This window comes from Mus musculus, chromosome 6 (genome assembly GCF_000001635.26).
Source record: "Mus musculus strain C57BL/6J chromosome 6, GRCm38.p6 C57BL/6J".
NCBI classification, from domain to species: Eukaryota; Metazoa; Chordata; class Mammalia; order Rodentia; family Muridae; genus Mus; species Mus musculus.
This window is the reverse complement of record NC_000072.6, coordinates 55,477,966-55,501,962: the sequence shown is the minus strand read 5'-3', so window position 1 is coordinate 55,501,962 and position 23,997 is coordinate 55,477,966. Positions and strand designations below refer to the sequence as shown.

The following is a 23,997-nucleotide window of genomic DNA, read 5'->3' as shown; positions in this document are numbered from 1 at the left end:
GGCAATTAAAATTTTACTAACATCATGAGCTAGAGAATTATAAACAATCACTTGGCCCTCGAGGAAAGGAGAGCTACTTGGAATTCATTACCTTGTGTGACAGGGAGAGGGGTGGCTCTCACTCTCAGGAACACTGACAGCCAAGGGCATACCTGGGCTGAGCTGAAACACTCCCTGATGGCAAGCTTTCTGAATCTGTCAGCTGCTCCCACCAAACAACATAAAGGCCATGAAGCATCAAAGACTTTGGGGTAAGCCACTTCCATTTTCAGACGCCCAAGTGAACCGAGCTCCACACATCATGTGAATGGCCTTTCAAGGCCAAGGCTTCCTTTCTTTCACCCTTCCATCTTCACCTGTCCCAACTCCATCCTCATTTCCCTCTTCCAGAATCCAAAGGCCTTGCAGACTACATTACTGTGGAATAATCAGATGGGAAGGGGGAGGCGGAGTCCCCTCCCCTCCTGCCTCTTTCCCCTGCCCTCCACTTTCAGCAATTTACAGGCACCAAGAAAAACGATAAGACATTTATTGAGTCATCTACAGCAGTTTGACATCCTTAAAATCCCAGACAATGTGTGAGCACAGCGTTAATGGAGGCAGCAGTAGCAGTGAGGTCCGTGGGGTTTATCTTTATTGTGGGAGATTAAACCCAGACCGGTCCAGCTCCCACAAGGGAGCCTGGAACCACATCTGGAGTACCAAGGGCTGAACCAACCCCAGCCCTGACAGATGCTAAGCCTCAGAAGACAGACAGCAGACAAAACACACATGGCTGAGTACAGACACAGCACAGGACCTGGAGTTCAAGGAAGGGAGAAAGAACGGGCATTTGGCTCACTTGAGGAGTGTCCCATACCACTGAAGGATTCCTAGGCAGACAGCACGGAGTTGCTCATAGAAGATTTCTCCTCATCCGTACCTTCGAAGAAAACTGAACAGTGATGACGGTAAAGCTGGGATTTGAAGTCCACCAGAGCCCTGTGGCCTCATCCTTGAGCTCAGGCTGGTGGTTTTACAAATGAGTTACCCCTAAAGGGCTCAAAACAGGAGACAGGCTGCAAAGGGATACCTTTCAGGGTCTTCACTCTAAGAATGAGCACACAGCGGTGTTGTTTTCAGAGCTTGCAAACTCACAGGGAGCATTTTACCTCCACCTCATCCCTAGCTAGAGGGTAGATGATGGTGTAACCACGGCCACCTCATTGCAGAGCAGGGATCCAGGTTAGGGAAGTATAGAGTCCCAGAACAGATGGAGAGGGCCAAGTTTGCTAGGGGGTATCCTTAGACCAGGCCAACTCAGCTGCTTCTCCTGCACTGTACTGTGGACCCCTGGGCTTTCTGCAGGTACAGCCACTCCTGCAAAAGGAACATTGCATTTCACAGCTGCTTGGAGTGTTACATCTGGCTCACACGCAGGGCTGTGCAATACCGGTACAACTCAATGCAATGCAATTCAAAAACAGACTAGGCCCAACTGTTTTCCCAGCTCCCTAGGCTCAAATGAAATTTGCAGTGTCAGGGGACTTGCTGTCCTCTCTTGGAAGTGGGGCAAAGGGTACTCAAGGAATTAAAAAGAGAGTCTCTTGTAGCTTTCCCTCCAAGGAAGAGAGAGTGAAGACCAAACAGCAGAGGCCCTGGTACTGGGCAACAGGTTCAGGTTTATTTCCATCACGACACCCTAACCAAGCCCCATCCCAGAGCTATGAGAGGAATCACTGCGGGATGCTGAGCATGTCAGGGAGGACCTCCTCGCTGCACGCAAGAGTCGTCAGAGCTTAAGCATAGTGCATACTGGGGCTCAAAGCTGAGCACCTCTAAACCCCTCTGGCTTCCTGGCAGCCTAAGGATTCCTCATGTGGAATCCCATGTTCTGAGGACCTTTCCTCACAACTTGCTCCTTACCCTGCAGTTGGACAGCTATGACAGGAGATAAGGACAGGGATGTCCTGATCCCCAAAATGGGACAGTCCGTTTGGCCTTTAAGGTTTCATAAAACAAGCCCCCACTTCTCAGGAATGACCTTCCACAGCTGGGTACCCCTTAAATCTGCTATGTTCCTGCCTCCAGGTTTCCAAATCCATGAAGCCCTTTGCACCTACCAGACAGAATTTCCTTATCGTTTTCCCTTTTCTGGGTCCAGGCTATATTGCTGCAAGCCTTGCCTGGGGCCCATTCCAAGAGAAGATGGTTGGTGTTTAGACAGAACCCCAGAGGAACACTGGGATACACACAGATCAATAAGTCTTATTGCTTGCACTATGTAAGAAGGTCAATAGGGAAGGGATTTATCCAGCCTTGTGCTGCCCCATCACTGCCTACAGCCTGAGAGCCAGACCCTCATGGAACAGCAGAATCCTTCAGGTACATCTGCTCACAAGACTAAGAAAAAGATTCCTTCAGACAGAAAAACAAAGCAACGGGAACCTGGAAGTTCTAGGAGGACACAGGCCCAGGGCTCAGAAAGCAGCAGGGCTCGGGTTATTCGGTTTTTGCTGTTTTGCAGTAATGCAACCAGAAAGTCACAGTTTCTCCTTCCACAGTGAAGCAGACCCACTGGCGGGGGTGATGGCAAGGGAATGGGGTCCATAGCCCAAGGGGTGCACCTCAGATTGAGGGGGCCACAGGCAACCTGTCCCTGCCTGGTGTAGAAGGCTATTTCTGCACATCATGCCTGAGGCTCCCATTCAAATGTCCATGGCCTGAGGCATGATAGCTGCTCTACCAGCTTTGGATACCATGTGGCATCCAAATGGGAAAATAAACAGGATGTCATCCCTCTTAATACACACATGCACGCACACACACACACACACACACACACACACACACACACACACACACCCCTTAGATGCTTTTCACAAGGATTCATCTCTGTTTACCTGCCTTAGTTTTTAACTAAGGCAGAACCTGGAAAAGCACTAGAAACCACCTCACTTCATAAACAAGGAAGCTGTGGCCCAGCACAGGGCACATTGTGTTCACAGTCATGAACCCAGCTGGAATCCTGAACCAAGGCTTCTAAGCAGCTCAGGCTCCATTGAAGTGTCCAAAGTGCAAGGGGATCAACTGATTCTTGTTTGGCTGATAACCTGGTTCTCAGAACAGGGGAGGGGATGGAGGGGAGAGATAAGGTACAGGGGGGAAAGAGCCAATGTATATACTCAGGGGTTGGTCCAAGCCACTGAATGTTTCTGGGAAAGAACAAGGAGGCCCTTTCTCTTTCCAGCTTTGCCAAAGACCCAAGAGCATACTTCACTGGTCAAGAACACAGAACACATCTCTAAATCCTATCCATTAGAATCTTCTCCAGTCTTTCCAATGGCTCCTCCAGAAGCACTGTCTCGAATATCCTAAAACTCCTTCTACTTAATATAACAGCGAGCAAGGCAGCACCCCACACTCCCCATGCAGTTCAGAGCACAATCATGAACAAGTTCCTCGGAGGCAGGGACAAAAACAAGCATCTACACGGAATAAGCTGGGCCCCGTGGCCCCATGGCACTACTTTTTTTCCCCCTCTACCTTCCCAAATCTGGGTGTGGCCTTATTTTAAAGTCTTAGGTTATGGCTGTGCAACTTGCAGCTGGAGAGCCAAGATGGGCACTAGAAAGCCACCACTCCCTCTACCAGCAGCTTCTGCCTATGCACATGATAGACACCATATCACCTCCAAACACCCTAGGAGGCCCCACAAGTGATTCCAATGTCAAGGGCACGTGGAGAAAGTCTTGCAGACAAATCCGAGTTTAGTAATTGAGTCCAGGCTGAAGATGGCATGTAGGATTCCTTGTAATCAGTAGAGGGGGTGGGGGTGGGAGCACTGTGGAGTTCCCTGGACCCAAGACTTGGCTTATGAAAATTGAAGGTTGCTTCAGAACTCATTGATTTTACTGCAAGGTGGCTGGCCCATTCTAGACATGGCTTTGATTAATGGGAAAACAGAGAGGGGAGAGCGAGGGGCTTTCTGTGGTTGTTGTGGCTGGAGAACAGCTTCTTCAGGCCATCCATGGTGGGCAAGAAGTGTAGAAATAAAGCCACCACATGATACGGTCTTGAGTCAGGGCACAGTCATGGACGTGGTAAGTTCTTCAGCTATCCCATCTCCTTCCAAATTGAATCTGCATTTCTGGCTCTCAGCTCTTAGAGCACAGGAAAAGCACCAGAACTTTCTCTGACCCTCACCCCACCTCAATGTAAGTCTCTGACTGAAAGAGCCCTAGAGCCCTCTCATCATCCAGGCACACAGGAGCTGAGCACCTGGACAACTTAGATGTAAGCCAAAGGAGCCTCAGGTTGACCTGCTCCAAAGGATGCTCATGACACTGAGCTGCAGTACTTGGTACAGGCTGAGAAGGGTCCATGTCCAAAGCCAATTTGCTGAAAGGCTGCTGGGGTGTTCACTGCCCCAGTCTCTCCAAAGCAGGCATGTTTCAAACTCAGTTCACAAGGCCTTGTACCTGGGATCAGGCCATCACCGAGGCTGGCCTTGACCCAGTAGGTCAAGCTGGGACCTGGCAGAGGTGAGCAGGGGCATGGGTTGGGGGGGAGAGATGGGGCAACTTTCCAAATTTGAGGTGTATTTACATATCAAATTGGGCTCAGTGGACCACAGTAGATGGGACCCAAACAGGAGGGGCAATATCAGCCTATACCCTATCTCTCTCTTCCCCTTTGAGGAGGAGCCCAGCTTCCTACCCAGGGCCTGCCCAAGGAGAGGGGAGAGGCACAAACATGCGCAGGCACTGGCCCGCAGCCCCAGCCTGTGCAGAAGAAGAAGGGAGACAGGGCTCAGGTGGCCAAGTTGTCGGCCGGGAGGCTGGACATGCGGAGCTGGGAGCTGCTCTTGCTCAGGATGGACAGCTGGGTGCCCCCGTTCACTCCACTGCTGGCCAGGGATGGATGCCGGTGCTTGAAGTCCATAGTGAAGTAACGGTTCACCTTCCAGCTCCTCCATTTCCTCTTAATCTCTGCCTGTACCTGCAATGAGCAACATTCATGTGGCTTCCCAGTACCTTCTGTGAACTGGCCTGGCGCTTCACCAGCTGCCATCGCATCATGGCTGCCCACCCACCTCCCACACCCCAGCTGTTTCCATCAGCTTTGCCCTGCTCTGTCTTGGCAAAGTTCCTGCTGATTGGGCCTCTCCAACACCGGTTGTTGAGAATTATCAAGAAGTCTTTCCTAGCAACTTCTCGAAGCATCTGCATCAACTAAAGATCCTCGCCCTTGTTTACCACTTTGGGATGTAGATAAGATTTACTCAGCCTGAAATATCCCAGGCGCCCAAAGCCCGTGAACGGTGGTATCAACATCTCTGAAGAGGACCTAGAAATCCACAGGTTTGGATGCTTTCAAGATGAGAAGACTTCTGAGACTCAGAGTTATAAAAGAGTCCATGTCTCTTGACAAATATCCCCCCTCCCCATGTAGCTCTCCATATAGTAAATGGTGGTCATGCCAAGAAAGCCTCAGTCCCCATATGCCATCCAGCCAAAACCTTTATGCAGTACACAAGCCGCACGACTAGAAGCAACACCCGTGCCCAGTTTCCCCACTTCGTGCTTCCACTCCCTTGGCAAACTCCCACCCAGCTGCCCATACTCCCACATCTTGGCTCCCCAAAGATCTTTAAGCAAGGCTCTCTCTGGGTTCTCTTGATCTGATCTGTTATATCCTGATCTTCACTATAGGTTGGCCTTCCCATCATGGAGGCTAGCTGTCCTGAGTCTTAGATGCAAATAAGAGGAAGAACCTGCTAAGACCAAGTTTGGACCAGAGCCTCAGGGCAAATGCTCCTCTCCATTGAGCCAGCCCCCATCACTTCCCAGGCACCTCTATCCTAGGCTCTGCTCCAGATTATTACCCCAACAGGCTAGAGAGGGGGCCCCCAAAAGATAGCTCTGGAAATGAATCACCTCTGGAAGGTTACAGGTTTCTCCGTAAGCTCTGCTCTAGCAGGGATAGACAGACAAACTGGCCCACTGTGGCTCAGCAGCATGGCCCATCACAGCCTGATGACCTATAGGCACTCACTCCTACCCACTAAGGTATGCATTTTGGAGAAGACCTGGGGTTGTGCTCTCAGCAGATATGGAGTCTTCACTATATCTGTATAGTGAAGTGCTCTGTCTGCACTTGTAGCCTCAATCGGCAGAAGTGGAATGATTCTGGAAGTGGTGGGAGATGTCAGGAGATGTTGGTAGCATATAACACTGATAGCTAAGCCACTCACTCCCTGTCCTCACTACTGGCAACCTGGACGATCTCACCTGACAAATCTGCTCCCAGTCTCTCCCCAATGAACCCCACCTGTACTGCTGAGAAAGGTGGCCAAACTGCCTTACCTCCCCATTCAGGAAGCAGTAGAGTACAGCCACCACAAAGCCCTGGGGAGAGAAGACAAACAGCCATGAGCCGACCAGCAAGAGACCCATCCACACCCCCGGACACACTGTGGGCACTAGGGAGGACAAGCGCTAAAAAAGATACCAGAAAGAAGAAAACACCACAGTCTAGACAGGGTATACCTGCCCAAGGCACTAAGTAAGGCTGAGAATGCCCTGGTCCACTAAGACAAGCACTTCTGTGAAGCCAAATGGCTGATAGAGCAGCTCCCACTGATAAACACCTCATCTCGGATCTCACACTCACTTAGAAAAACACTTGCCCTCACCAAAGACTACCTTCATCCCATGTCCTATGAAAGCTACTCGCCCTTTCTAGAGGAAGTCACTGGTGCTCAGGCTCCTGGGAGCAGGACTCCTCCTAAACAGAATAGACACGCATTATCTTCATCTATCACTACTCCCTCCTCTGCCCTCCATTGGCAAGCTGCATCTATACACAACACAGTGAAGCAAGGGATGTGTGGTAAGTACTTCATCAGGTAAGTATGAATTTAGCTCTTCTACACCAAACAAAGCAACCTTTTCCTGAATGCGGAAAACCAGGTCCATAGCACCTCAGTGCCTCGGGCTGTCATTTAGAAATGCCAGAGGAAAAATGGTTGGAATATGCCAGTGAACACAAAGATGGGAGCCTTGGAGTGTAATTTCTAGGTCAGAACTTCATCTCTAAGACTCTCATTCTCATCAGAGTAAGGACGTGAATCCGGGAAAACAGCTTTGAGTGAAAACCAAAGTCAATTGCACAGAGTATTTTCTGACCTGTCAAGCTCAAGTGCTAATTTAAACAAGTGAAAGGACACTCCCCTTTACAGCCCACTGCAACTGCTTCATTCTGCGAGGCACACACTTGCTTACAGCTGCCTATTCTCTGCTGCTTAAGCGCTCCTTGTTCTTGTCCTCCTCTTGCCCTGCACCATGTGCCCATTCATTTAAGCATCAGCCCAGACACATCCAGCCCATTCATTTCTCTGTGTCCAGCCCTGTATCTGGATCGCCTGTGCCAGAGTGGATAAGACAGAATTCCAGTCCTCCTGTTGCTGGAATGTGTGGCTGAAGTTGGGATGTGGACACAGCACAGGATCCTAACGCCTGGGCTTTATGGAGAGATTTCCTCTCAAGTCACTCAGGGGTCCCCGGTCAGGATCCCAGGCACAGTGACAGGCAAACTTCATTACATCTTCTTACAGTAGCAGACAGAACTACAGAGGACATCTGCTCTGGTACTCATGCCAGAGACAAACCCTGAGGTTAGAAGTCAGGGTTCACAAGGTTACAGGGGTGGCAGTAGGTCAGAGGTCAGGGCTTAGTTTCCAACAAACTATGCCCTCTGCATATACCATGCCTACCTGGAAGGAGCCCAGCCCAAGCTCAAACACAAGTCTTTCCCTCTTGCTGACGTTCTCTGGAGAGAAGGCAAATACTGTGTAGTGGATTCCAAAGAGTGGGATGAGCAGCAGGGTGGAGCGGGCCAGCCGTCTGTCAGGAAAAAGCAAACATCTGTTCTGGGGACTGCAGGGCTTGGGAGCATGGAGGGCAGAGGGCCTGACGTTGGTCCTAGCTACCCTTCAGTGCTCCTGTTTACAGACTACTTGGCATCCTTTACTGGTGCAGAGAGTTTGGAAGCGACCTAGCCCAGGGTCTCTAGGATGCTGTGTGGGGGCCTCCCCAGTCTGCAGGGTACCTAGTTGGTATCCTCCAGGACCACTGAAAATGTTCCATTCATAGAGCTCTCTTGAGTAATGTATAAAGTCACAGGAAAACTCAGGATGGGATTCCAGAGTCCTGGGCCAAAGCAAACCTATCCTGTCTCAGAAGGAAGCAACATGAAATCAAAAATAGCTCTCCTAAGACCCCTGGGAATAGGACTCTTCTGTGCCTGGGTATAGCTAGGGACATTTGGTGTATTGCTGGTGACCAGGAGGGAGGGTTCTAAGTAGGCTAAAGAAGAACTTGGGAGGGCTTCAAGGAAGGACTGGAAGACTGAGCAGAAACTCTGCCTGCACAGGAGAGAGACGCTGCCCCAGAAGCTGAGTCAATGGGTGGGAAGGATGTCCACCCTGAGGATGGGACAGCAAGAGAGCCCACCAGTTCTTCTGTGATCCTCTCCTGCTCTCAGCTCTTGGTGTAGAGCCAAGAGCAGGGCAAGACCCTGTATAATAGTACAGGGGCAGAAGTCCAAAGTGAGGACATCAGATACACATGGGCTGGGGGAGTAAATTATTACAGGGTCTTCCTAGAGTAGGGCCCCATTTCTGCCCTTCCCAGGACACTGGCCCCCTGTAGCCTCCCCCAAAAAGCCAAGCTCTCCTCTCTAGATGTTTTCCCTCAGCTGTACCCATCCTCCCGGGACCATTGGCTTCACCATATCTTGTCACAGTTGAGCCCTCAGACATGGACAGCATATATAAGAGTAACCATTTATTTGACTGAGAGCAAGTCTACCGTATGCCCCTCATCTCCCACTCTGAGTCTTTCTGGGGGAGAAAGCATTCCATTGGCTGATGGAATCCAGATTTCTAGAAAAGTCAAATCACTAGCTTCTGTATCAGGTCCTTGATGTCTTACCTTCTATTAGAGGGAAGACAAGAAGGAGGAGGGAGAGGAACAGAGAGCAGGGGTTGGGGAAGAAGGAAAGGGGGAAAATGAGCTTGAGGTGACCTTTAGGAGAAGGTTCAGCCCAGAAAAGAGGAAGCCTACAACTATGGGTCTCACAGTCCTCTCCTTGCTCAAAGGCAGCACATTCTATAGTCACTGAGGGTCCCTAGACCAGGACAGGGCCAATGGGATCTGAGTGAGTTCCTGCAATGAGCCCACTCAGGTTTCTAGCAGTCTGTCCTCATGGCTGTCCATACCTAGTGGCCCTGAAGAAGGCCCCTCTTTTATCTGTTAGGTCTCACAGCAAATATCTTTAGGCACATAGTCAACAACGGAAATGTCCATTCTATGGAAGAGCAACAGAACTACCCAGAGTCATAAGCTAGAACCCTTAAAACTCAACCTCTCCCTGAAACCAGGTCCTGCTTGCCTCTCAGTGCCCAGGATGTGGCACCAGAAAGCAGCAGGGTGTGTCTGGAGATAGAATGGAAGTTGGAAGAGCTGAAAGAGGTGCCTAGAAAAGTATGTGCATGGGGGTTCTGTTGGGTCCTGGAGCAGGTGAGGGTCCTGCTTTCTGCTCCCTGCTTCCCTTCTACAGTGGACCCACTCCGGGTTCTTGCTCCAGCAGAGACAAACAGAACCTGGGTACCAAATGCCAAGCCTCTCCAGTATTCATAGTGGCATTAGATTTCTTGGGTTCAGGGACAGTTCCAGACCCTTCCCAGCCACAGCCTCTGAGTAGAGGGTTTCCCAGGGTGTGGCCCACGAGCAGTATGTCCCCTTTCACAGCTCTGATGCTGCTCTGGCATAGGCAGAGATGCCAGCCAGGGATACCTCAGGGGCCATTGGCAGACAGGGAGTGGTGACAGATGAGGAGGATTCGTGAACCCAGTGTGTGGGACCTGTAGACCTCTGAGCTGATACACCGTGAACTGTGACCAACCCAGAGAGACCATGACACAGCCTCTACCTCTGCCCTCCTCTCACAAAGAGGAAGAGGAGTCCTACAGCTCCAAAAACATCAGAGCTATCCATGCTATGTCAGTAGATTTCCAGGAAGGCCACACTTCCTACTCTGTGGGTGTCATGGGTGACTTAAGGTGTGATTCTTAGGATGCTCCTGTCCTTGCCGTCCCAGTCACATGACTTACTCCACCTCGTCAAGCTCCAGTTTCTCATCTATAGAATGGAGACTGCATAAGGAGCCACCTTATAGGAGCCCTGTGGAGACTGAGCTTTAGCCAAGCTGCACACAACGTGCTCAGCACATGGTGAGTTCATCCCAGCTCTGAGCTTTTACAGTTTTGCAGCTGCCAAGACTAAAGCCCAGAGAAGTGGGGGCCACTAACTGCTGACGGTGGAGCGAGGTAGGTAGGCATCAGTAGCAGCCAGGTCAAGATGTCCCTGCGAGGCCACAGCTCCAATACCCACATGCCCTTCAGCCCCACCCACAAGACTGCAAGGAACTCACAAGGCACATATCAACATGCAACAGCCAGGAATTGGGTAGGCTGGGAGGCTCGGGGAGGCTCTCCACACTCCTCCAGCCCAGCAGAACACAAGCACCAGGCAGTGGCGACAACAGCAACATGCAAATCCCCCAACCCTCCAGGACACCCGGCCACAGCCACGGCCACACACACTTACAGAGTAATGGTGGATAGTTCTGACATCTTGCAAGAGTGCTGCTGAGCCCGCTGTGGCTTGCAGTAGCATTTCTGCACGCAGCTGCTGGGTGTGACAAGATTAGCACTTCTGTCAGCTGGGGACATTGGGCAATGAAGAAACTGCAGTAGGACTTGGCAAGACTCAATTCACAGGGCATGGGGAGGGCAGAGAAGTGAGGAGATGGTGACAAGCTAAGGACGTCAACCAGAGTAAGATGGGGAAGCCAAGGAATAAAACAGTCAGCTTTGGACAAGGGAATGTATTTCCATAAGTATACATGTGTGTACATGGTTGTAATACACACACACACAAACACACACAAACACACATAAACACACACTGGAGCCACTAATAGGCAAGTAGATAGTAAAAGTAGATATGTTCAGGAGAGATGAGGCCTGAGATAGGATTCAGACAGGAAGCCAGAGGCTACCTCTGGTATCAGCCCCAGACTTAGAACATCGCTTTGCCAAGGTCACCCAGTAAGATGAATAACTGGACACTCACAATGTAGATCTCACACATGGCTGGCATGAGGAGATAGACTTCCGGGCTTGATAGCAAGGATCACCACATGTGTTGTGACTATCTCTCCTCGCCTCACTCCAACCTCCTCTCAGTGTAAGCCAGGAGAGCAGGGGCAAGCCGGGCTTAATGGGCTGATCATTAGTCTAGACCTCTACTTACCTATTAAGGTAGCCACTATCCTAAGTGGCTATTCAAATGAAAATTAATCAAAATCCAATAGAAAGAAAACTCTACTTCCTCGATCATTCTAGTCACGGTATCAGGGCTTACTAGTCACATATGGCTAGTGGTGATGCTGGACACAGAAACACAGGCCATTTGCAGAGTGCCATAGGACAATGCTCAGCTAGACTGCTCCATCCAGGTATATGAACAGGAATGAAGAGCAAAAGCCTGAGGACACACATTGCTTTGAGGAGGCAGCACAGGGCCCAGGCTGGCTGTGCATCCTACTGCCTTCAGTTACAGGCATCTAGACATACTCCTCCTGCTTCTGCTGATTCTTTCTGGTCCTGCTCAGGCTTGAGCTGGCATAACCCAGGGACACTAGTTTCCCTACCGGAGATCAAGAATTTTGTCAGCTTAGATAACAATCTCCATGCAGAGATAACTGAGGCACCTCATACTGCCTAGTGAATGCATAATCAGGTGTTAGATGCCAATGAGGACAAATATGCAGACGCAGTTAGGTACTGGACATCCAAAGACATGCTGCTGTCTGACTCCAGCTGAGAGTGGATCTAAAGACAACTAGTGTCTGGGGACATGTTATTCTGCTGAGGCAAGAGCACATATTGCTAATTTCCAGATAAGCCAAGCAAACTGCAGTCTGCCCAGCAGGCTGTTTCCTTCCAAGCTTGTGGTGCTCATTCAATAGACGGCATCTTTCATTTCATATCACCTATAAGCTGGTGGATGCTGGAGGCCCATTTTGTAGGTGTTATTCAATACCTTGCTACTCAAGGAGTCCCTAGCCCAGCAGCAGGAACAGTACTTGACTACATGCCTCCTTGGCCTACTGACCCACCAGCTCAGGAGCTGCATTTCAATCACAGTCTGGGAATGGACTGAGGAAGCCCTATTGTAAGGTATTCATGGATCTCAGAAGTTTCTTGTGAATGACAAGGGATTGGTGTGTGTGTGTGTGTGTGTGTGTGTGTGTGTGTGTGTGTGTGTGTGTGTGTGAGTGTGTGTGTGTGTGTGTGTGTGTGACACCAGAGCCAAGACCAGTCTGAGTTACTGCACATCTGCATATCTGTTGCTCAACTAGTGCCACCTTGAATTCTAAGCTTTAGCCTTTCTCCTCTAAGACCTCTCCCCTTCCCCCAACACTTCCCGTGTCCCTCCCTTTGGGGAATCCATGACATCTTATAGTAAGAATGGGCTCCTCTGATTTTCCTTTAAATTATCTTGAAAATAGCGAAAGGACAGTTTAATGAGAAGTTCACTGGAATGGGACAGGAAGGTCACCTAAAGGAGCAACAAAAGCAAGGGTGACATCCAGAGGGATCTCAGGGGAGACTGTCTCCAGAGAAAGAGGGGAAGAGGCCCTCTCCCAAGACCCTGACCCTGGCCTGCAGTGACTTACAAACAGACTCGCTGACAAGCAACAAGATGCCCAGGGGCAGAAGAGCTGACCTGGAGCGTGGGAAAGGTGAGCATGGAACTCGAAGGACAACTAAGCAAGAAGGGAGCACGGTGTCACCTAGAGATCACGTAGGTCAGCCTGGAGGGCCACCCTGAGTCCAAGGAAGCATGGGAGACTCAAGACAGAGACCTCTGCTGGTCAGTGGGAGTTGCTGGCCTGTGGGAATTTGGCTAGTGGCTGACGCAGAGGCTCATCTGAAGATGAGGGAGCCTCAGCTTCCAGGCCCACCCAGCTCTGGCATGGCTTCTCTTCATCTGCAAGAAGGTCAAGGCTATTTATTCCAGGGTCTCGGCTCTCACGTCTATTCCCAGTGATTTGGCACACGGTTTCTACAGAGCCTTTTATGTAAAGACCTGGCTGGACTGCAGCCCCAGGAAACATCCTATAGGAGAGTATACAGACACTGCCCTTGCCTGTGCAGAGAGCATTCCCATCTTCTCCACCTTGGACCCTAGGAATTCATGTAATAGTGCTTCCTTGGCAGTCTATAGAACGTGGTAGTTTTCTGATGCTAACTACTCTTCCCTGCAACTCTGCCCGGTCTGCAGGAAGCAGTTCTCAGAAATAGCATCCCTGCTGGGGTATGGTTCAACACCACTTCCTCCTCCTCGCGTAGGCAGAATGAACCTGGGTTCCCTGAGGGGGTCCATACCAGGCTCAATTTTTTGTGACCCCTGACTTAGTGGGCAGTTTTCTTTTCCAGGGTTTATTATTATTATTACTATTATTATTATTATTATTATTAGGTTGGTTGGTTTTTTTTGGATGACAAGTTCCCTAAATCATCCCTGACAGAGCTCTGGGGGCAGATGTTCCTTAACAGGGTGGGCATTATGGGGTGCAGGGACTAGAAGGCAGAGACTAGACCTGTAGGCAAAGCCTCTTGCTGGACATCCTGACTGAAAGCCTACCATGCAACACAGAGCCTGTCCAAGGATGTGATGGAGGAATCCCTAAGAAGGTTACACATAGGTTTCCTGGCCCCACCTCAGACCTAAGAGGTAGATACCAACGCCCGTCTCTAAGAGTAGAGCAGGTCATGGCAATGAGAACGAAGCCAAGGTACTCTGTGACTGGCCTGAGCCACTCCTTTCTCACTCTGAGTCTTCCAGAAAACCTCGTTCCCCTCCACCCTCCAGAGTCAGGGAGCTGTGCCTGGCTTCAGGCCAAAACAAGCTAACTCTGCCCAGCCCAGAACCGAATGCTTACACAGCCCTAATCTGAGGCCCTGCTGACCCTAAAGCAGGCCCAGTCTCCCCACCCCGCCCTTGGCAAGGCCCCATTTCCAGCAGGTCCTTCAAGGCTGAGTCAGGAGCACATTGGTTGACAGTGAACAAACCCTTAGCATCTGAATGGCTGGAACCAACCTACAGGAAAGGGGGTGAATGCTGGTCTGAGGGCACAGGCAGGGGGTCCTCTCGGGCTTTCTTGGGGACTCTCAGTCTTAAATTTGTTCTGGAAACAGAGGAAAAAACCAGAGAGCTATTGTGGGCAGACCAGGAAGGGCTTTACAGAAGAATACACACATCTGGGGCCCCAGGCACAGCCCTGGAATCTCCCACCAAGCCCACCCTAGGTTCTCCCTCTTCCCCAGTGCAGGAGCCTCCCCTTAGAGCCAGATCCCCTAAAGCCCTTGGAGTGGAGTACTTCTATATTAAGGAAGGGGGGGCATCTAGTCTATGAGGGAAGGACAACACAAGCCAGCTCTGGTGCCCACTGCTTGCACTGTAACCACAGCCTAGCTCCTTCCTGCAGGATTCACCAAGCTTCATGGGACACTATGCCCTCTGCTGTAAAAGAGGCTTCTACTTGGTGATGGCTTGCCCAGCTTGCCATGGCTCTGTACTGTCTGTGAGCATCAACTGTGTGCAAGTGCTTTTACATGCTCTGCAGCTCTCGGAGGCTTTGTCGCCAGGATTGACATGGTATCCTTGAACCTGGTGACACCAGACATATGGCTGAATCCAACAGGTGCAAGCTGATCCCTGGTCTAGCCTTAGCCTTTCCCTAGCTTACAGACATCATCCACCTGAGTTTTTAGTCTTTGGAGATTATCATAGGTTTGGTTTTCTCTACCAAATAGCCCTGGCTAAGCCTGTACAGTTTTTACATTAAAGAGTAAACCAACTAGCTGCTTCTTTATTGTTCTGGAAAACATCAAATATATAAACCATGTGCTAATCACAAGTGGTTCTTATCCATGCATTAGGAAGGGACCCATTAGGCCAGGAGTAAGTGTTGCTGTCTGGGACAGGGCATTTGAGATGGCAAATATGATTAGACTTCCCAGAGCATCTTTATTTACTAAGGCTGAGCTCCCATGCATATCTCTACATAGGCAAAGTAGGGAGAAGCTGGAGGAATCTTTCCATTGAGCCCAAAGAAGATGGCTCAGAAGCCTTAGAAGACCCAAATCCTACCAGGAAGGGGAGGAGACAAAGAAAGGTTGGCAGTGCTCAGGAGAGAATGAGGCTAACTTAGCTTCTCGACAGTCCCAATTGCAAAGAGGTGACAGTCAGTAGGGGAGCCAGTTCACAGGCAAGCAGGAGAAACTGAGGCCAGACATAAAGGCATGACTTCAGCTTCCTACACTAGACAGGGAGGCAGGAGAGGGGAACAAGAGGCCTGTTTTGTGACTCTGGGACAAGGTTATCTCTCTAGTGCAGGGCAAGGAACAACAGAACCGTTGCCCTACCAAGATGTCATGGCTTATATCCCATGTTAACTTCCTGTTACATCACAGATACAGAAGTGAGGGTTGGTTAAGATAATAAATAGATAACTGGCAAAACATGAAAAAATGAACAAATAAAGAGTTGGCAAATAAATAAATAAGCGGATAAATAAATAACAAAAACATGAAACAGGGATGGGGATGGGCAGCGAAAAAACCACAATGTTGTCCTTTTTCAATGTTGTGCCATTATTGCAGAGGCAGAGAACATGTGTTATATAATAAAAGCACTGTGCTAACCACCAGCATAGGAGAAGAGGTGGTACCCTGCAGTCTAGAAGGACGAAAGGCAGTTTCATTCCCCGTCAAAGGAGCCTGGAGGAGGACCTGGCACTCAGTCTCTTTGCAGAGCTCTTTCTCTCCCTAAGAGAATGGCTAGTAGAACCCTCTGCTTCACTCTCTCTATGATCCTCCTCCTTTTTCTCAGGGAAGCCATGAAGGTTGTGAGCCTGAGGGTGGATCTCTAAGGAAGACCCCAGTGATGCTGTGAGAATCTCACACCTCTCAGCTATCCTTGGCTGCTACACCCTTCAGATTCACCTTACAGAGCCCCATGACCTTTCTCTTTGGCATCAGTGTGGAGATGTATCTCCATACCCCATAACCCATTCCTGAGCCCCGAAGGTGAGGCAGCAGGAGCTCTGTCTGATTTCAGAACAGGACAGGGCTGGGATTGAGGTAGTCATGTGTTTTTAGGGTAGCCACTGAAAAGCTGGTTCTTGGAACACAAATGTCTATAAACGCAGCGGAAGCCTTGAACTCAGTAGCAATCACAGAGCTGATGTTCCTCTGATAGGGACAGAAGGTGTTGAGGCAGAAAAACCACACAGATACAGAGGTGGACAGGGCTGTCCTGAGGCAAGGTACCAGAAAGAGAATCCCCATGCAGTGTATAACCAAGGAGAAAGTCCCCCTGCTGACTGCCAGGCACTTAGAAGCTTCCGCCCATGGATGTGGGGTGTGTCCTATCACAGCCACGCCTCCATCTGCTCATCTTCTCAGAATCAGCTTCCACAAAGGAAAGCCAGCTTCCAAACAACCAAGGCCTTAGCTACCCCAGGGAATCTGGGGCTCTCCAATAATTTTCCTGCCATTGTAGAGGTTCTGTCTCCCTTTCTCTCTTTCCCTTTCCATGCAATGTCCATGGAGCTGAGGCGCTCTGCGTTGGCTCAGGCCTGGCAGGGCAGTTGTAGTTCACAGGCACTTTAATCAGGAAGAAATCTTGCAATTGCCCATGCTAGGTCAACCTGCCAGCAAAGTTCAAGCTTTGTCCTGCCTGTGACCTGCGTGCAGGCCATGTGGTCGGAAACGGCTGTGGCAGTCCCATATCCGCATGGCATACTTACAAGTAGATGCTCGACTCATTGCCTCCCATGTCTGGGGACTGCAGCTTCTGCACAAGGATGATGATGATGCCGATGAAAAGCACAAAGTTAACCTAGGGAGTGAAAGAAAGACAGACTCAAATCTCCGCCCAGCCTGGGACTCCCTAACAGGACCCTCTCTAGCCACGCAACTTCCCTTGCAGACTTCTCTGCTTCTCACTGAGTCATTCAAATGAAGGAAAACATCCAACATAATAATAATAATAATTCTACACAAAAACCTGGAAATAGAGAGCACGGAGAGTAAGCCAGGGGGCGAGCACTTTCTGAAGCAGAAAGAGAAAGGTGATGGAGAAGAGGTGTCACACAGGTGACCCCAAGCCCAGCCCGGTGGTGCTGATGCAGGTCTGTAATCCCAGCACTCTCAAGGCCAAAGCAGGAGGATAGGGCATTCCAGGGAAGCCTTGTATATATAGCAAGACCTTGCCTCAGAGATAAAGAGGTGGGGTGGGGTGGGGAGAGAAAGTTCATGTTCAGAGTAGTGGAATACAGGAAAGCAGCCACAGCATTCCTAATTAGAGGGCTGCCTGGGAACAGCAACAGCAGCGTGTGCCATCAGGGACAGATGCTTTCCCAAACAAAGTGGGAAGCTGCCTGTGCACTGAGAAAGGAGGAGGGAGGGAGGGCTGCAAATAAATGCAAAGGAGGCATAACAAGAAGACTGCACGGCACAGCCACATCTCTGGGCCAGAGCCAAAGTCGCCCTCAAGAAAAGAACAACACGATTCTTTAAAAAACAATAACAGCTACTAAAAACAACTAAGCAACCAAAAGCCGAGGAATGATCGGAAGGATTGCCTTCAAGTTGAGTCTAAGAAAGAAACTGATGAAGGTAAAAAGTCACGATAAGGAAACTGGAAACCATAGCAGGCTTACTCAGAAAAGCTCCTGTTTGCTTTTTTTCTTTGTTTCCTGGATCAGTTAGAACAACAAAGCACACCCCTGCCCTACCATGCTTGTTCCTGCTTCTGCCGCTGTCTAATTAATGTTGGAATTAACTCAGCAAATATTGCCAAGGAGAAAGTACAATTAAATATCTAGGGGTGAGGAAGAGGACAAGACAAGAGATAAACAGACTATTTCAAATCACGAGAGACCGTTGACCAAACCCAGAAAACTAAACTGAGCAAGAACAGGATCAGCTTCCCTAAAGGAAAGCCAGCCTCTAAGGGGGAAAGCAAGAAGAGCAATGGCATCATCAGGACGCTTAACTGTCGTCCACAGCCTGTGCACCAGGCCTAGGTCACCTTACAAACGTGTAAGCAAAAGGCGGCTTCCCAGACGTGGAATTATTTCAGAGCATACAAGCACAAAGTCTCAAAGATCCTGCTTCAAAAACCAAACAAAAAGAGGACACAGGGCTAGCTCAGCCAGTAAAGCCTCCCAAGGGCGAGGACTGAGTGTGATTCCTGGTGACTCAGGCTAAGAAATGGGGAAAAGATAGGTATGGCAGCGTGTACTTAGAAACCCCGGGCTGAAGAGGCAGAGACAGGCAGATCCTGGACTGGATTCCAAGCCAGTGAGAAACCCTTCCAAAAAAAGAAAAAATCCAAATAGGCAGAATTCTGAAGAGTAACACTAGAGATTGGTCTCGGACCCACACACACACACACACACACACACACACACAGAGAGAGAGAGGGGGGGGGGTGGGGACAGATACAGACAAAGAAGGGGGTAGGAAAAGGAAGACCATGAGTTTGTGGCTAACCTTGGCTATGTAGTGTGACCCTATTTCAAAAGGCAAAACAAAACAAAAGCCATGCAGGAATGCAAGACTAAGCCCACACAGACATTTAATACACCTGGTGAATAGTGAAGAACCTTTAAGGAACAGAAGAAATTGGTGGTACATGGAAAGAGCAGGTGGATCATGCCCACAAAGATCTCACCCTTAGAATACAAAGAAACGCTCTGCTATGCCTTCTATGTCAATGAGAAGAACAGGCTCCACCATCCCTGAGAGACTGGCAAGCAATTAGTAATAGAGACATCAGCACAGAGGTGGGAACACAGGAAGGATGCCTCTTGCTCCCTGGCCATAGCCATGTGAACAGTAAGCGCCCAGAGTCTGTGTCCCAGAATCTTATTCCTAGCGATTTATCGCAAAGACACAACCACACATGCTCAAAGTCAGGTGAATATATCCACAGCACTAGAGAAAAACCAAAATAGTACATTTGTGCTATTCTGTCATAACAGCATGATCTCTTCAGCATGTCTGATAAAATGAAGTACCCGTGCTTGGTTTTATAACACACACAAAAGCCAACCAGGAAAAGAAACTTGCCCAATTGCATGCAAGGCAACTGCCAAAAACCAGAGCCAACATTGTCCTCCATAAAAACAAGGAATAAAAGGAACAAACATTGGGAAAGATGGGCAAAAGGCTGTTTTCATTTACAGGTTGCATAATTTGCTATGTAGAAACCCCATGTGAACCAAATAAAAAGGGGATTAAACTCTTGAGAGAATTCAAAAATGTAACTAAGCCAAGAAGCCACAAAAGCTGATCTCTTCCCTGGATGGCCCCAATAACCCACCAGATGATACAGGGCAGGAAAGAACCCTAGACTCAATCAGTGCCCAGGCTGGAGAATATCTCAGAGGAAGCAAAGAAAACCTGGACAGACAGGGTGTTTTGCTATATTCTTGGAGACAATCGATTTTCCTCCAAATTGGTATATAATTCAACGCAGATCTTCACCAGACCTTTTCTTATGAGTTAAAAGTCAAGTCACTTCCTGTCCAAAAGTCTACCTAACTAAGTGGATGTGCAAAAAAAAAAAAAAAAATTCAACAGAACAAATGAGAAATTTGTATATAACCTGGTAAAACATACAGGGTCACAGTAGCTGGCACAGTCCCCTGGGCAAGCATATTAGTAGTATGAAAGTGAAGGTCTCCAGTCCACAATGATAACTTTTCAACCTATACGTTTATGTAAAGTGACTGAGAATGGGAAATTTGCAGCCATCAAAAATAGAAATGTAAAAAATATATATATAGCATTTTAGTAAAGACAGAGATTTAATAGAACCTTTCTTAAAGATACATCTTGTTAACCTACACCACAACAATGCTGTGAAGCAATTACGAGATTTGTATAGCTCACGCTGATGGGAATCCTCCATAAACAAGAAATAAGGCCGACAATCAGAGAGGGGAAGCCCAAGGATCCCAGGGCAGGGAGTCATGCTGGCCAGGAACATGACAAAGTATAGAAGAGAAGTCACTGCTCTTTGCCTGATCAAAAAGACAATCTGCTAGAGGACAGAACAAAAGTTCACAAGAATGACATAAGCATAAGCCACCAAAATGCTGTTTAGCCTAAGTGCTTAAACCCACATCCAACACAGAGGAACAGACATGCTCTTCAGGAGCCTCCCTCCCCCTCCACAGGACCATACACCATCAAATGATGGTACTGGGAGTACAGGGAGTGACTGGGGGATGGAGTCACCTTTCCAGAGGAGATGTAAACTGTTAAAGCACATTTACAAAATGCTAAAATATCTGAAATGTTAAATCTATATCCATTTGACCAGCAATTCCGCCTCTAGAGATCCGTTTTAAAGAAAAAAAAAATCTTACAAATGCTCATAAATATTCATGAAATTATTCCTAGTAGCAGCTTCCATAAGGATTGCACCTTCCATGAGGATTAAAAATAGAATAATAGGCTTATCCAACACTAGAGTAACTGAATAATTTGTGTGCCAGTGCTACAGAATATAATACAGCTGTGACAAAGACCCTTTCTTTCCCTTCTCTCTATACTCTCTGCCTGCTCTGCCCACCCCCCTTTGCCCCAAAGACACTCACCATTATAGAGCCAACTACAGGGCCTTTGATCACCCACCACAGAGCTGTGCTGTCATTCATATCCCAGCATCTGAAAGATGGGCAAAGAGGAGAAATCATAACAGACCCCGCAGAGCAGCACATGACTAGCTGGGTGCCTGCCCTTCTCACCCTCTGTGTACCCCTGACCAGAGAAATCTGGAGGTTGAGGTAGTCTGGCTAGAAGACCCTTCACCCAAGGCCTGCTTTTTCTCTGTTCCTGTCATGGCAGAGACTGTAGTCCAAGAATCAGGGTCATAGTGAGATCGTAGGAAATGACATATCTCCCATTCGGATCCGGGGTCCTTGGGGTTGAGAGTGACCTCACACTCAACATCCTTCTCCTGACCTCCAAACGATACCAGATGTTCAGAGCTTCACCAAATTTGCCCCAAAGTAGATGAGCTCAGAAATGTACCCATTCTCCTGCTGGATTGTCAATTAAGACAAGGCTAACCACGAAGAGTAAGGGCTGGAGAAGGGCCTGAGGGCAAGCTTTGGTCTGGAGCTGAGACAGGACTGATCCATGGGGTGAGGACTCAGGTGGTACCCAAGGCTGCACTTTGGTCAGATCAACACATTGGGGGGTTCACATGAAGCCAGGCAGACACTGAAGCCCATGCATACAATAGACTCTACTACAGCCTGATTCACTGGTTGTACTTACCCCGCATCATCAAAGTAGAGCCTCAGCACAGCCCACACAGTTACACACACAGTAGGTGTCCCTGGAGGGCAAGAAAAGGAAGCCCCATTTGCCCAGGATACTCTTAGCCTTGGGGTTCCTGGGGATCCTATTATTCCTCATAGTCCAGCTTCTTCCCATACTTTCTGTCTCCTCCAGCTTCAGACCATCTTGTCTCCTAACATGATTCCTAAGTATAATGGGGGTCCCACAAAAAGAAAGTTAAAAAGTGAGGGTTCTAGGAAACAAGAAGCTCACAGCCTCGTATGGGCTCTATTATCCAATGCCTCCTAAGCTAGGACCAAGGACACAGGTGACCAAGTGGCCTGAGCCCATCCAGACCCAGGCAGTGACCTACCCCAGCCAATGATGGTATACCAGTAGAAATATCTCCTCTCAGGGAAGAAGGTCTCCACCAGCAGTGTAAAGAGGTATAGGCCTTCAATGAACAGCCAGAAGTAGTTGGACACCACGCAGTAGTGAAAGAAAACCATGACAGCTTTGCATTCCACCTACAGAGGCAGCCAGAGAAGAAAGCTGAGCTCCCTGCCCTGTCCCCAGGTAAATCCTGAAGTGCAGCTCTACAGGATGAAGGGAAATCCTGAGGCCTGTCAGCACTGGCATACCCAGCTTCAGGTATCTCAAAGCCTAAAACTGTAGGCATTCCCCCACAGGAGACTGCTTACAAAACGAGGATCTGGACACATCGAAGGTGGAGACACATACCTTAGCCATGGAAAATCTCTTCTCAATCAGATCCTCCAAACATGTCCTTCTAATGAAGCCCCCGAGGCTAGTCTGTTCTTATCCCAGCGTATCAAAAGCCAGTCTTCTGCATATACCTCCTTCACACATCTGTGCTTGGGAAGGCACTGACAAAGACCCTGGGCAGCTGGCACACAAAATGCCACATGACTGGTAGCATGCCAAGGGACTAGCTTATCCCTATCTGAGCCTCATTCTCACCTAGCCCTCCTGGCCCAAGAACGAGGCTAAGGGCCTGGCTGTGTTTTGTATTGGAGTGGGGTTATATACTGGCTATGGTAACCACTCTGTAACTCCTGAACTTTCACAAGACTTAGGATAAGACCTTCACCTGCATAAACACATTCCCTGTAGGGTATTATCAGGACAGAGTCCTGGGGTACTGAGTTGCTTCACTCACTTACGGTGGAAACGAAGCAATGACTGCTGTCCTGCTCGGCATACAAGATCCAGTCTTTGATGAAGACAGAGATAGCTCTCAGCATGAAGGATACAAACAGGTTCATGTGGATGAAGTTACGGGTACAGTGCAGCTTCCTACATGGACCAGGATGGGAAGGCCATGAGTTCCCAGTACTTCGAACCCTCAGGGTGGGGCTGGTCTGGGCCTACTCATGGTTTGTCTTAATGGGGTCCCTCTCCCAGACTACCCTCTTCTCCCACCTCGATAACCCTCTGCCTTCCCCACCCTGGTCATCCACTGGCCAGACTTCTCCCTCCTATAGCCTCTCTACCTAAACCAGGAAGATTAGAGCAAGCAAGCAAAGGAAATTCTGGAAGGGATTGTCTGACTGTGTGGTCCCATACAGCTGCCCTCTCAGGCCACCTTCCCATCTGCTCTACTAGGGACAGGGTCTGCCTTCCAAGGGACTTTCCAGGGATGATGGGATGGACAATTCTGGCTCTAACTCTACTGGGCTCTCACCGGAAGCGGCACAAGATGACCATGGCAGTGGTGAGGGTGACGAGGGAGGTGCTGTAGCCGACTGTGTAGAGGGCCTTCACCGACAGGTAGTAATAATCCTGGAGCAGGGCACAGGACATGCAGGGCTCTGCTTGGGACCAGTCACTGCCACCCTAGGGCCCACACCCAGTGTCCCAGACCAGGCCCTAGGGCCCAACATCTCCCCCATCTCTGCCATCACTCCACTCCTGGCTGGATGCCTGTTCCTCTCTGTATAGGGTCAGTACTCTAAACCTTTTCAGAATGTACTGAAGGCAGGGCACTGATCAATCAGACCTGAACACAGCCCTAGCCTGAATACAGGTTGAAGAAGCTCCCTGCTAAACCCAGAATTAAGTCATCAGTTTCTGGGCTATCTGGAGGACAGTGTCCTGAACAAGTAGCCATGGTTGAGGGTACTTGGGCAACTTGTGGGGACAGAACCCAACAGGGTGAATGAACAACATCCTACCCTCTATGCCCCAGGCTCAGTATACAGCAGGCAGGCACTCATGAGTGCTTCCCACAGCCCTGAGCTCTTCAGAACTAAGCCATCACCTTACTTACCTGATCCCCAGACTCGGGCTCATAGTCATCAAACCCACAAGCATCGAAGTAATGGGGGAAGGGCTCCGACCAGCCATCCTCAGTGCAGTTCCGGCCCACGACCCCCATGTCTGCAGAGAACAGAAAACTAGGCAAGGCGTGTGAATGGCTCAAAATGACCCTGAAAATGATTTCATAGTGGGACTTCCTGAAAGTCCATGTGTTCAACGGGGTGGCTCAAGCTAGA

General features: G+C 49.3%; 1 protein-coding gene across 10 annotated transcripts in view; it reads right to left on the bottom strand.

Annotated features, from left to right (window-relative positions):
- Positions 1-507: 507 nt before the first annotated feature.
- The window catches only part of Adcyap1r1 (adenylate cyclase activating polypeptide 1 receptor 1), a 49,955-nt gene continuing 26,465 nt past the window's right edge, over positions 508-23,997 (bottom strand). For 3 of the 10 annotated variants that reach the window (XM_011241150.1, XM_006505388.3, XM_011241151.2), the window contains 12 exons: positions 23,772-23,881; positions 23,187-23,284; positions 22,666-22,798; positions 21,855-22,008; positions 21,479-21,539; positions 20,794-20,863; positions 16,930-17,021; positions 14,221-14,304; positions 10,653-10,733; positions 7,757-7,886; positions 6,348-6,389; positions 512-4,980 (listed from right to left, as the gene is read on the bottom strand). In XM_011241150.1, the coding sequence (XP_011239452.1) occupies positions 4,792-4,980; positions 6,348-6,389; positions 7,757-7,886; positions 10,653-10,733; positions 14,221-14,304; positions 16,930-17,021; positions 20,794-20,863; positions 21,479-21,539; positions 21,855-22,008; positions 22,666-22,798; positions 23,187-23,284; positions 23,772-23,881 (1,244 nt within the window). In that variant the 3' untranslated portion in view covers positions 512-4,791. Of the gene's footprint in view, positions 4,981-6,347; positions 6,390-7,756; positions 7,887-10,652; positions 10,737-14,220; positions 14,305-16,929; positions 17,022-20,793; positions 20,864-21,478; positions 21,540-21,854; positions 22,009-22,665; positions 22,799-23,186; positions 23,285-23,771; positions 23,882-23,997 lie in introns of all 10 variants that reach the window. The other 7 variants (XM_030255114.1, XM_011241153.3, XM_030255113.1 and 4 more) reach the window with 5 other exon arrangements.